This window comes from Xiphophorus maculatus, chromosome 14, assembly GCF_002775205.1.
Source record: "Xiphophorus maculatus strain JP 163 A chromosome 14, X_maculatus-5.0-male, whole genome shotgun sequence".
NCBI classification, from domain to species: domain Eukaryota; kingdom Metazoa; phylum Chordata; class Actinopteri; order Cyprinodontiformes; family Poeciliidae; genus Xiphophorus; species Xiphophorus maculatus.
This window is the reverse complement of record NC_036456.1, coordinates 17,383,204-17,396,605: the sequence shown is the minus strand read 5'-3', so window position 1 is coordinate 17,396,605 and position 13,402 is coordinate 17,383,204. Positions and strand designations below refer to the sequence as shown.

The 13,402-nt window shown below is 38.1% G+C and overlaps 1 protein-coding gene across 3 annotated transcripts in view; it reads right to left on the bottom strand.

Annotated features, from left to right (window-relative positions):
• Nucleotides 1-203: 203 nt before the first annotated feature.
• Nucleotides 204-13,402, bottom strand: part of LOC102218689 (serine/threonine-protein phosphatase 2B catalytic subunit alpha isoform) — a 104,271-nt gene continuing 91,072 nt past the window's right edge. Inside the window, exons 11-14 of one of the 3 annotated variants that reach the window (XM_023346284.1) lie at nucleotides 9,524-9,608; nucleotides 8,653-8,750; nucleotides 6,538-6,567; nucleotides 204-2,194 (exon numbers count right to left, since the gene is read on the bottom strand). In XM_023346284.1, coding sequence (XP_023202052.1) covers nucleotides 1,986-2,194; nucleotides 6,538-6,567; nucleotides 8,653-8,750; nucleotides 9,524-9,608 — 422 coding nt within the window. In that variant the 3' untranslated portion in view covers nucleotides 204-1,985. Of the gene's footprint in view, nucleotides 2,195-6,537; nucleotides 8,322-8,652; nucleotides 8,751-9,523; nucleotides 9,609-13,402 lie in introns of all 3 variants that reach the window. The other 2 variants (XR_002753838.1, XM_023346285.1) reach the window with 2 other exon arrangements.

Sequence of the window (13,402 nt, the reverse complement as noted above, 5' to 3'; positions counted from 1 at the left end):
TATCAAGATGAACTTGTATGTTTTGGTGTGTTTTAAACATAAAACAAAACCTTTAGATAAAGATTATTAAATTGTTATACCTAAGGACAAATTTACCAAACTAATGATTTGACACCAATGTTCTCCCATACTTTAAATTGACCTGGAAACTCTACTTAAAACAAACATCTTAAGAGTTCATATACACTCACACACAACACGGGTTTCATTTCATGTTGAAATTCATGCACATTTTTATTGAACAGTTATATAAAATACTTCTCATAGTTGCAAGTGCATGCCTCATCATCATCATCATCATCATCATCAGCCAACAGTTTTCGGAGTTAAATTACAAAAAGCAAGGCTTCATGTCGTGTAGTGAATTACTTGGGCACTTAAAGCAGTTCTTTAAAAAAGATCTAAGTATATGTATATATGTATATATATATTTTTGTTGTTGTTTCATCTTAAAGTATTGAGCAGTATCAAACCTGTAACTGATATACAAAGCAAAGTTCCAAATAAGATTATAAGAGGAATCAAATTACACTTTCTGTGGCACAAAAAAAAACAAAAACAAAACTTAAAACAAAAAAAACTGATTTTCACCTTTTATAGGACACAAACAGCTAATCATGCATTTTTTTTTTTTTTGGGAGATCCACATGTGACCACACACCCCACGAGAATTGTCAAACATGCTTAACTGGACTGTATGCACTCACAAGCGCAGGTTAAAAATAGGATTTCTCATCCATCTTCGACAATGAAATGCTTCAATTACAAAACAAAAGGAGAGTCAAAGGCATAGAGCGTCTTGGTGTTAATTCAAAGTATGCAAGTATACGTTTCCAGTATATGTTCACTAAAGCGCAATATATCTCAAAACAGGCCTCCACAGCCAAGGTATTCAGGTTTTCTAATTCCTTTTGATTTTTTATAAAACATGCATAGGCAGACACTTTATTATCATACTCCGTTTTTTTTTTTGTCTTTTTTTCTTACACAATATAGGTTCTCTATTTTTACTTTGTTCGCAATACTTAAAAAGAGAAAAATTTAACACTCAATTCCAGCAAGCCACAAAAAAAACAAAAAAAAAAACAAAAAAACAACAACAAATAAAATACCCCCCCCACCCCAAGTCCCCACCGTTCAGATAGAGACAAAAAATAAACATATCTGCAGATGATAGATAGGTAAGTGTAAATTCCAGTTATGAAACTCAAGAAAATAGGTATTAATTACCGAGTTATTTAACCATTATACAGAAAAATCAGGTTCAAGCACACACCAAAAGAACCTGAGGTAAGCAGAATATGTACAAAAACCATAAAACGTTCCATTATTTGGCATTTTGACAACATTGCAACATTCTTTTTTTTTTAAATATATTTTTAAGACTGCCTAATTAATTTCAGAGCTATTTTATAAGAGTAGCAAAAACAAAAGTCATCAATAAATAGTCCTTATTTAGTTTGTACACCCTCATATCTTTAAAAACATCGCCTTTCTCATGTTCTGTCCCTGTCTCTCTTTTTTTTTTTTTCCTTTTTTAGTGCTGTGTTCTTGTAAACGTACAATAGTTAGTAAGAAGTTACACGACTTTCCGTTTCGGTGTAAATGAGAAAAAGGGTCGTTTAAGAAAAAAAAAAAACACACAAACTCTACGGTTTCTCTCTCTTCCCTGTTTCTCTCTGACGGACTGTGATGTGAAGCGCGGCCGGGCTGACCGCTCGGAAATGTGACCCAGCAAATAACTTAGAGGATTTGACTAGGAACTAATATTATGAAGGCATTTTAAAAGACTAGAGCAAGTGAGATGACCCCCCCAAGTTTCAGCCACAGCTGCCTCCCCCATCCACACTGCAGCCCCCCCAACGTTCCTCCTCCTCCTCCTCCCCTTCACCCCCCTGCGCCTCCTGTGCAGTGGTGGGCCGTGGTGAGGCTGGGGGCCAGGTAGCCCCGCGGGCCGAGGCGGCGCCTGCTGCTGCTGCCGGCCTTCACTGGATGCTGCCTCCGCTGCCGGCGCTGGTGCTCCCCTTGGAGTCCGTGCCGTTGGTCTCCGAGGACAGGGCCCGGTTGAGCGAGTTGAGGCTGGCGTCCGAGGGCAGCGCGTCCCGCCGCGGCGGCATCCTCTCGTTGATGCGGTCCAGACCCTTGGCCTCCTCGAAGCTGGTGATCTTGTGCTGAGGGGAGAAGCCTTTGATGGCTGTCGAGACGTGGAGGGGAAGAAAAGTGGAAAAGACGAGGAAATCAGAGGCGGTTTTAAAAAGGGGAGGAATGAAACTGTGAGAATCATAAAAGTAGCTGATTTGGTTTGTAAGCTTGAAGACTGGAAATCAAAACAAGAGTTTGTCCAAAACAAACAAAAAAATAAAACTAAAGCCAAACCTTGCGCTAATAATGAGCACAGGGTGATAGTCCTAAAGTCACCTTTACAAAAATGTTCATGTTCACCTTCTTGGGTAAAGTTACATGAGAAATTATTCATAAATCTCTAAATCTTTCCTGACCTGACCTGACCTCTGTGTTTATGCTGCCATTTCCTCAGGCTGCGTTTCCATTGTCACAATTTAACATTTCGAAAATAAATATGCTTAATGGAAACACGTTAATTTTATTTTTTGATAAAAAGGTTTTATCAAATGAGGTATTTTATCAAAATTGGTTTATTTTGCAAACTGCAATAGAAATTATTTTTCTTTCAATTACACATTTGCTTTTCCGTAGAAAGAGCAAACAGTCCAGCGATTCTGTGTGCAGCCATGTTTGTTTCCTTGATGGAGCCAATGAAGAAGCTGCTGCTGACATTATCTTTGCTTTTTCTATTAGAAAGTACACCGGACTCGCCAGTGCTTCTTTGATTTCTTTTCCTCTCTCTGAATGAAAAGGCCATTGACTCAGTGATTACTGCCATTTATTTGTTTTTATTTCCTATAGGAAGTTCTCAAGTTACACATTAACTGTTTATCTTCGTAATTTACATTACAGTTTGAATCAAATTGGACTATACAATGCAGAAACATCCAAGTATTTCTATCCAGTTTTTAGTGTAAACATCTTATTACGCTTGAAATAAGACAGAACTAACTTACAAGTAACATTTTAGCACATTATAGCAGAATGCTTTAAATCAATGATTCTCTAATATTAATTTTAAAAAAGCTACAAGTCGCACTGGTAAATTGTTTCACTTATAGCAAGACTTTTTTTCCAATGTTACAAGTGAAATAATGTGCCAGTAGAACTAGTCAATAATTCAACATTAAGCTCCCGTATTTTGCTAAAAGGTTATTTATAATTTTGACTTTTTTCAAAACAATTAATTTGCAATATAAATTAGACCAAAATACTTGGGAAGAGTTTGTGTTTTTGCAGGGCATAATTGGATTTTACTAAAATGAATCACTTTATGACTTGAATTTGTGCAGAACAATTCAAAGTGAATAGGAGCATTAAAATGAGTGCTATGTAACGTAGCAACAGCTAAACCTGCATGTTTTACTGTTGCTCCTGTGACTTTATATGGTGTGTTTTTTTTAACAAACTAGCTTCTCATGTAACTCTATCCAGAAAAAATTATAGCTACGTTTACCAAAACTGTTGTTTTACAACATTTCAATAACCTTCCGCATAATTAAAACTGCTTAAATGTGTTGTAAAAACATATACCATCCTTAACCTCATTTTATTTAACAGGACATCACCTTAACATCATTTACCAGATGAGAAGAGAGGAACAGGTTTTGACAAAAGGATCAAACGGTCCTTCTAAATCTATAACAAGGGGCTGCTGGCATCAGGGTCAACAGGTTTTCACTTTACCACCAAAACATGCTTTACAAAGAAAATCTGAAGTTCGTAGAACATGTTGCACTGCTGTTTTTCTTTCTTTTTTTGTTTTTTTGTTCTGTTTCGTGGCAAGTCTTGTGTTTTCAGGTAGTATAAAAAAAGAAAACACGGCTCTAAGACAAAGCCCGAGGACCCCAAACATCCAGATCGCCCTGTCGTCACATCACAGTTTGAAAGGGAGAGAAGACAATGATCAGAGACACAGAAAAATAAAGAACGAACGAAGGGAGGAGGGGAAAACAAAAAATAATAGAGTGGAGTCCACTGAGACACTACCACAGAATAGAAACCATGTTGAGACTGAAACACTACAGACACTTGACGGTGCTAACGACTTGCTACGTCTGCTTGGAGCATGCAGCAATTAGGATTTACCAGGAGCTATGAGGGATGGAAGTCACCACCAGGCCTAAATGGAGCAAAAACTTTCACGTTTAATCACTTCCACCTCTCATAAAGCCTCTTTAAATGACGCAAAAGAAACAAAAGATGACCCTCTGTTAAGACGAGGAAGCAGGGGCGTCATATTCTACAAGAAGGGCATGATGGGTAGCGTAGTTGTGTTGCTGCATAGCACAGGTCACACACAAGTTATTAGCAGCTCACAGGAAGGAAACACGACACAGCAGGGCCACAGGAGACCGACATGGAGAGAGAGAGAAGCAAAGAAGAGTCTGGACACTACAGTGGATTGTCCTCTGTGGGGTTCAAGAGGAAGTACCCAACAGGTTCGACGTAAATAGCAGCTGGGCGCACTACTATTTAGCTCGCAGTTGAGGTTGTTCTTGCGCAAACCAAGGAAAAGCGATGCAGGTAACAGTTTGTTATTCTTTTCAAAAAGGGAGAGTCTAATGCAGATTTCTCCCCTGGAGCTTTGGGTTTTTAGCTCGGAAGCAATTAGAGGATAAATGCAACAGCAACAACAATGCACAACTGCTTCAGCCGTTTCAAAGGGGACGAAACACTAAGAGGCTTTCATAGCAAGATTTCATAAGTTTGTGTGAGGGCAGCGCAAGAGGTAGACGATGAAACTGAGTCTCCATCAGAGGAAATGTGACTTGGCGTTTATTTTATAGTGTTGTGCAAAAGTTTTCCAAAAAGACAGACATGCTTGTAAACATCAAAAATGCTGTTGATCAACACTTCTGTAGGCGTCATTAAGACACTTCTTTGGGGTTTTTCTTTAGACTTTGTCTGTTTTTTTGTCTCCTGTTGACAATTAAACCATCAATTCTCAGGTTTTTTTTTTATCGGGACTTGATTTTTTCCTTTTAATTATTTTTTCTCTCCCATTTTCACCACTCGTTTGGACGTGAAGGGCTCTTGAGAAGAATTTGGTCCTATGATAGTCCAGAACATCCGCTAGATCAGGGGACTAAATGTCTCTGTCCAGCAGTCGTTTGTTTGCATCCCTGCTCCAACACACCTGGATCAAATAAATGGGAGGCAATTCAGCCATTCGATTCAGGTACGTTGGAGCAGGGATGCATCCAAAGGTTGCAGGAGAATCTGGAGTTGGAAACTCCGCTTCAGAGTGTGAAATAAATTAATTATTAGCTTTTCTACTCTTTTTCAAATGCACTTTTTTTTTAACTTGAAATTAGAAAAGCACCACATTAAATGGATAATAATGTGAAATATGGAACCACAGGGAAGAATTATTTATTGTATTAAAAACAGAAAACTGTTTTTAAAAACTAGGAATATATTAAAAACTGAGTAGCAACACAGAAAAGTGAGAATAGTGAGTAAAATCTATGAAAGTAAACGCAGTCTCTTTGTTTTATTTTCCACTACTACAAACAAAACTAGCATTATTTGGGTTGACACTGAAATGGGTTGAAAATTAATGAAAAAGAAGAAGCAGCTAAAGTCAAAAGAGAAACTCAGAAAGCCAGAGGAAATGTTGGTCAAGCACATTTTAAATAATTACAAGAATGTCTGGCAGTGTGGAAAGAAAATACAGACATTTGTTGCGATTTAAAACTTCTGCACAGTTCTGTAATTGATTGCAATTTCTCTGACTTTACTAGCGCTCTTTTCTTTGAACAAAAACCCTAATTTATAGGGTATGTCTGAAATCCCTAAGCATTTATTTGGTTGTGTTTATCACAAGAAAGCAATAATTAATGCACAAAATCAGTTTTTAAGGAGCCACTGTGTTTTCCAGGCAGCAGAAATTCACGCTAGCGCTTCCAGAGGACCTGATAATACCCACATATTCACACCTTCCACATTTTGTGAGGGTGAAAAATGAGTTCCTTCAAGTGCAACTATGTCTGGCAGTTTTCTCGCTAACCAGCGTTTCGAAAATAAACGTCATTTGGCAATTCTTCTGAAATGTGAAGCAAACATTTTCAGTCACAAACTCTGCAGTGGTGTCTTGTCTTTTTGCTTTGCGCTCACCCGATTAATTAAAAACAAACAAACAAACAAAAAAGAAAAACAACGACAACAATAAATCACAGTGACAATCTGTGATCATGAAATCTCTGCTATGAAAAGCTGGTCCCCCTTTAAAACGTTCGACCACATGATCTAACGTACTTACTTCTTGCTCTAAACTACGCCACAGCTCTACTCAAGCACCAGCGAGATGAATGGAAGAACCCGGCCAAAACCCGCCCTCCCTCCCTCCCTCCCCACCGACTGTCTATTGCCATGAAAAAGCAACAGAAGAGGGCGGCTAGACCCATTTACCTTCGTCAGCCTCAATAGCTTCAATAGTAGCTGAAGAGAAGAAGAGGGGGGTTGCAAAATGAACGAGAGAGGTGAGCAGGAGGAGGTCATTGTGTCCCAGGAACAAGTCAATGAGCAGCAAAGACAGCCAATAACGACAACAAAAGGTTAACGGCATCTCCACATTTCATGACAAAAGAATACGAGGATGTTAGCAAAAAGGGAGGAAGAGGAGGAGCAGAAGTGGCAGCAAATATCATGGAGAAAGGGTTAAAGTTCAAGAAAAAGTGTCAAACGAATGAATGTAAAAAAAAAAAAAATCCTTAGAGAAAATATGACACAAAAATGTTGGAAAATCATTTGTTTCTGCTAGAAATGTGATTAGAAATATTGGAAACAAATGAAGAACTGGATCAGATGGACACAACAGGATAATACACAGGTTCAGCCTCCTTTGATGCTAAATATCAAAATCACTGGCTGAGTGTGAAGAAAACCTTCCAGCCACTTACCGATTACTAACCGTCACCCTTGGAGTTACACATTTAAATAAAATACAACATAAAGGAGGAACGCTGAGGTTTACAGACATGAGAAAACAGCACAAAGCTCCAAGAGGATGAGCTCGAACTAAACCAACAACACAAATAAAACGTGGTTGAAATGGAAAATCACAGGTGATCAGCTAAATGAGGGGAGAGCCCTGATGAATCTGATGTTTTTACACATCCTCGTTAAATAGGGAGGAAGAGCCTGTCTAAAGATATTATTGTAAGAGATGATTTATTAAAATGTCATCAGCAACTATAGTAAATATGTATGCAGTAGCATATTTCACACTGATGTTTCTGGAAAAAATCCAAAGCCTTAGTTTGAGAACATTTACTGTAGAAAAAGAAATTACAACTCTAAAAATCCCTATAGAAACCTAAATGACTGAAGAATGGTTTATTTATACTTTAATTTGTTTTAGATGGCCTAAAAAGTTCAGAAACATTTAATTAGTAATCTCGCAAAGTTAATTTATCTTAACCAAATATTTAAATAAAACAAAGGACTCCAAAACAACCATAAGATGTGATACAAAAATAAATACTGATGCATTCTGGGTAGAGAAAACCTGTAATTTCCTGCATTGCCTCACAGGGGGAGAACATGAGGAGAGGAAACTGCTCACACGGTTTCAAAATAAGAGCATGAATGTAACTGACCAGCTACTTGAAGAATTCCTAAAAGTCGATAACAAGTACTGCAGCAGATATCAAAATGTATTCAACTTTAAGTTTCATAAAGTTTACTTGTAAACATCCAAGTAAATTAGCGCTTTAGAATCTATCCAGAAAAATTAGTTTAGTGGAAGCTAACTGCGCTAAATGTTTTCAAAGTTCAAAGAGCCAAACAAAAAAATTTGCTTAACGACTGATAAATGTATATTTCAATTCTACATAAAAAAACATCTGAGAACAATAATTATTTCTTAAGGTCAAATTTATCATTTTCATTTTCAATAGTAAGATTAAACTAATGAATTATTGTATAAATGTGTTTTATTGGTTTTTAGTGTTTTTTCTAGAGGGACAATGAGGCTGTAGATATACAAAAATCTGCTTTTAAGTTGAGAAAGAGGTAATTTTTACTTTATCTATGAAGATAGATAATCTTAAAATTTTAGTTTTGATTTCTTATACGTAAAGCTTCTTAAAGCCTGCAGAGAAAGTTTGTGAACCTGAGAGTGAACATAAATCCAAAGACAGAACATCTGAAGACAAAACACAGAGAAATACTTGCACAACAACCGAATGTACCTGCAGTTTCCAGAGAGAAAGAGGAGAAAGAAAACACATGGGTAATATTTGAGTAAAACCAGTGGAAGTGAGCAAACAGGGACTGAAAAACAGAAGCAGTAACGCCGGACGTTAAGAGAGGACACATTCAAGAAGAAAACAACGAAACCAAAGAAAATATGCTGAATGTAGCTGGTGGGAGAGAAGATTACAGCTTTTAATTCTCTTTAACTAACTCAGAGAAGCTACAGTTAAACTTATAACATGATATTCCAATACTGAGCTGGCGCCTGGTTAGGGTTCTTCTGTTGGTCCTGAGACCAGGTCAGGGGGTCGGAGGTCACGGTCTTACCGTTCTGCAGCTTCTCTTTGCCGCCGGACAGCACTCCGCTCGGCAGCATGCCAGTCGGGGTCAGCCCCTTCAGCGTGAGCACGCTCTCACTCTCCTCTCTGAAACACACAGGAGAGCAGGCGTCACACCTGAGCTCAGTGTTCAGTAAAGGAGCCGACCCGAGGACCCGCTGTCTGGTCCAGATCTGGACTCGTTTGACTTTTCTGTTATTTGGAGTCGGAGAGACGAAGAGCTTCATCAGATCAACAAAGAAAGAGAGAAACTATCTTCCAGCTGAAGAAATTAAACCCCACAGCATAATGCTGCCACCAACATGTTCTACTATGGGCCTGGCGCTCTTTCATGACCATGGCCCAAAAGTTCAAGTCTGAGTTTATGGAAAAATTCATAAAATCTAAGATTCAAGATTGACAATTTTTTAAATTCATGATGGATGGATGAAAAATGGATGGATGGATGGTTGAGGAACCAATCCTCGTTTCGCTCCTCTCCTCCTCTGACCATCAGACTTCTTCTTCTTCTTCTTCTGCTGCTGTGAGTATCGCAGCTTCCTGTCTCCTCCTGCCTCTTCCTGTCCGTCTGATTGGCTGTTCATCTAAAACTGTCTGAGGTTCAAACTTCAGCGTAAACACAGCAGCGACAGATTTACAGCAGGAAAACGCTGCCGCCTTGATTCATTTCCCTTCCTCTCTCTAACTGATGTTGGCAGGAGAAGAGTAAACAAAGTTCTTGGTTGTTGGATAGTTTGATAAGCTTTCAGTAAAAAGAAATAAAAACAAAACAGGAGGAAACTACTGAGGAAACTACTGGGGCGCTTAAGAATGAAATCTTTTTGCACCCTGCAGCGCTGAGGTTGGGCATGTTTGATTACCTGAGCACAGAGAATACCCGGGCCATCTTCCCAATGGCACGGATCTTGTTGCGGATGACCTCCTTTCTGGCAGAAGCCGTGGCACCTAAAAAAACAGAGGTCAGAGGTCACAAAAATGGCTCAAAAACAACAGCTTTTAAGTTGATAACTAGAAAAAAAAAACTAAAACCAAATCTGGTTTTACATGTTTTCCTTCCAAGAAGTCAGACTTGAAATCCAAAAGTGTCATTTTTCAATGTTTTTCTTCCTGTCTAATTGGGTTAACTATCGGACCGAAACTGATTTAAAATAATAATATTAAAAAAACAATAACAAAGGGCTAAAATCTTAAAATACACTCATCATAGGCAGCAATGTCTAATACTTTAGATTTGAAAGCTTTTTCTTATCAGGAGGGAACGACTTCACTACAAGGTTGATTTTTTTCTTTTAGTGGATTTTATCTAAAAGAAATTTTTTTTTCTTTTAGATAAGATATGAGTTGCAGCTCATCCACGTTTCTCTAGGCATCAACAAGCTTCTGGCATAATTCTGTCGGCAAACTTGACCACTTATTTGTCAGAGATTGAGCTGCAGGCTCGTTTCCGGTGAGAGTTGGACCCCGCCAAGGTTGCCCTTTGACCTCTGTTCATGGACATAATTTCTAGGCGCAGACAAAGTGTTGTAAGGATCCGTTTTGATCCACTAAGGATTGGGTCTCTACTGTTTTATTCTTATTTTATCTTGTCTACATTGCTACTCAGTGGTGGTTGTTGTGTGTCTTGTCTCTATGCTGCTGTAACTGCGAAATAATTTCCCTGCTGGGATGAATAAAGTAATTCTATTCTATTCTATTCTATTCTATTCTATTTTGTAGATGATGTGGTTTTGCTGGTTTCATCACAATCTGAAATCATGACTGAGCTGGAACGTGGCAGCATCGATTTGACCGGATGCAACGTATTTATTGTTTCTTTTCGTGTGATTTTAGGCCCTAATAAACATCTCTGGAAAAAACTAAGAGCCCACTGCACTGAACCAAACTGAAAACCTCATATATTGATTCCTGATCTCTTCCTGAGTTAAAACATTAGTTTTGCTGTTTCTAAATGAATATGAATTTGTTTTCTTTGCATTATTTACTGGATCTTATTCATTATAAGGATCATTTCTCATTTTCTGTAAATAGAAAAAAAAAATTTGCTTGGAATTTCAGAGACATGTTGTCAGTAGTTCATAGAATAAAAGAACAATGATAATTTTACTCAAACATTTACCTATAAAGAGTAAAATCAGAGAAACCGGTCATTTTAAGCGGTGTCTAAATTTGGTAACACTTTATTTGGAGAGGTGTGCATAAGACTGAGGTGACACTGTAAACACAAAGGAGTCTTTATGACTGTTGTCATGAAATGTCATTTGTTAAATAATGACACTTTTAATGCAAAGTTGCACTAAAACTGCTAACCTTGCATTAAAAGTGTCATTATTTACCAAATAATGCAAAGTTGGCACTTTTAGTTGAGTTTTAATGCAACTTTTAAAGCAACTTTGCATTAATTGTGCCACTACTTCACAAATGACACTTCATGACATCAGTCATAAACATTCATAAAGACTAATTCATGTTTACCGTGTCATGTCAGTCTTTTGCACAACCCTTCAAATAAAGTGTTGCTCTTGTTTTTCCCAGAGCTGGATATAATCAACAAATGATCAAAAGTCTGTAAAGAAAAAAAAAGATAAGTTGTGTTTTCATTCCTTCATGAAAAATAAGTAACTGAAGGCAGCTAATGAGAAAATCCGACAAAAACTGGGCTGGTGCCGTCAGACAGTGGACAGAGGAAGAGCGTTTTGTTGGACTATTAGTTTTAACAATAAAAGCAACACATGAAAACCATAATGCTGTTATTTAAACTCCCAAAAACCAGATTATACACATCACAGCACCTGAGTGTTTCTCAGCACTGGGTGCAACCATGCCAACCGCGTCTCTCCTCTATGCTAGCGTATTCCCCAGAGTCAGGGCAGCAGCGTGCATCCTCTGTAAAAACAGCCTGGTTTGTGTCTAAACATGTCAGATCGGCATGTTTGGACGACCCCATGCTCTGTGGATTTTTCCTGTTTTTTTTTTGGTTGAACAGCTTGAATCCTTCAGGGAATCATTTTTGGGAAATTAAAAAAAGAAAGAATGGTGGGAGTGGAGTAAAAATGAGAGAACTGATTAACCTTTTTGTTGATTTTCACCTTCAGCGTTTTGCTAGCTAGAAACTGGTTCGTCCAACTATTACACATCCTCTACTTCCACAACAGAGATTCAGGACAGATTGTTAGGAGAGTGAAGTTAGTTCACAAACGGCAGGAGTCTCAGCTGACGCTGCATACACACACGGACTCGACTAGCGTTTTGTACCTTTTTTGGGGGGATATATTAGCTGTCCTTCTCATGAAACAACCCCAGAAGAGAAGACAAAGAGAGAGGACAGACAGATCAGTGGATGGCCGCAGAATGAAAGATGAGCGGAGGGAGAGATGAGAAAAAGCACAACAAATGAAAAGGAAAAACTCTGCAAAACATGAAGAAACAAAGAGATTAGATGAGTGAAACCAAAGAAGTGATAATATTCCAGGATTAGAAGAGCGGCGAGAGAATGGAGTGAGGAAGGATGCAACTGGGAATCATGGAAACAACAGCAGGTAGGAGATGGTCAGAGATTATGAGGGAACTGGAAAGGTGGAGGTGAGAAAGGAAGGAAAATAATTAAACATCTTGAGGGGCAACACTGAAAACTGAAACCGAAAAAGAGTTGAAACGGTTTTAAAAGTGAAGAAAAAAGCAAAGAAAGAAAAGAAGTGAGAAAGTCTGAAATCACTGAGGGAGTGAGTCGATGAAACAGATGTTAGGGGACGGCTAAAAACTGATTCATATAGTGTTATCTGAAATCTGCATACACTAATAAAATCCAATAAAATTGACCTTGGTCAACGTGGATAAATATTATACTAAAAACTGTTATAATTAAAGCTCCAGATACAAAACAAATCAGGACATTTTCTGGCCGATTTACAAAGCCATGCAAATGTATTCACACGCCTGGAACTTATTCATATTTTGTCACAACCATTTTTCTTGTATTTTATTATTTATTTTATTTATTTATATTTTTTTACGATTTTCTTTCCAGTGAAGGATCTGAAAAGTGTGGCATGCACGTTTTGTGGTATGTCTGCCAGTTTTGAGCATCTAGAGCAGCGTTTCCCAATTCCAATCCTCAGGCCTCCCTGCTCTGCATGTTTTAGATGTGCCTCTATTCCAGAGCAGCTGATTCAAATGATTGCATGGCCATCAAGTGCTGCAGAAACCTGTTGATCACCCATATATTCAATCCAGGTGTGTAGCAGAAGGGAAACACCTAAAACATGCAGGGCAGGGAGGCCTGAGGACCGGAATTGGGAAACGCCGATCTAGAGAGAATCTGTGAACAGCCACTTTCATGCTTTGCCAGATTCTCGACTGGACCAAATGTCTGGCCTTTGACTAGGCCACGCTAACACATAGTCACGCTTTTATCTAATGCAGTTTATTTTGCTGAATTTCCTGGAGTATAAGTCAGATCAGTCGAAAGAGCAGGAGTAGCAAAACTAGGAAAAAAATTGTGACTTAGAGTCCAGGAAATACGGTATTTACTGTATGTTTTGGGACATTATTTTAAAATCAAACTCTGCTTTAAACTATGTTCTCCAACAGAAAGGCTTTATTTATACTACGTTTAAATTACCAATTATTTAAATGACCAATCAAGTGATTTCTTAAGCAATTGGTTACAATAGATTTTATTTAGAGATATCAGGGTAAAGAAAACGGAGTTTAAGCATAATTTTATGTACACTTCACAACAA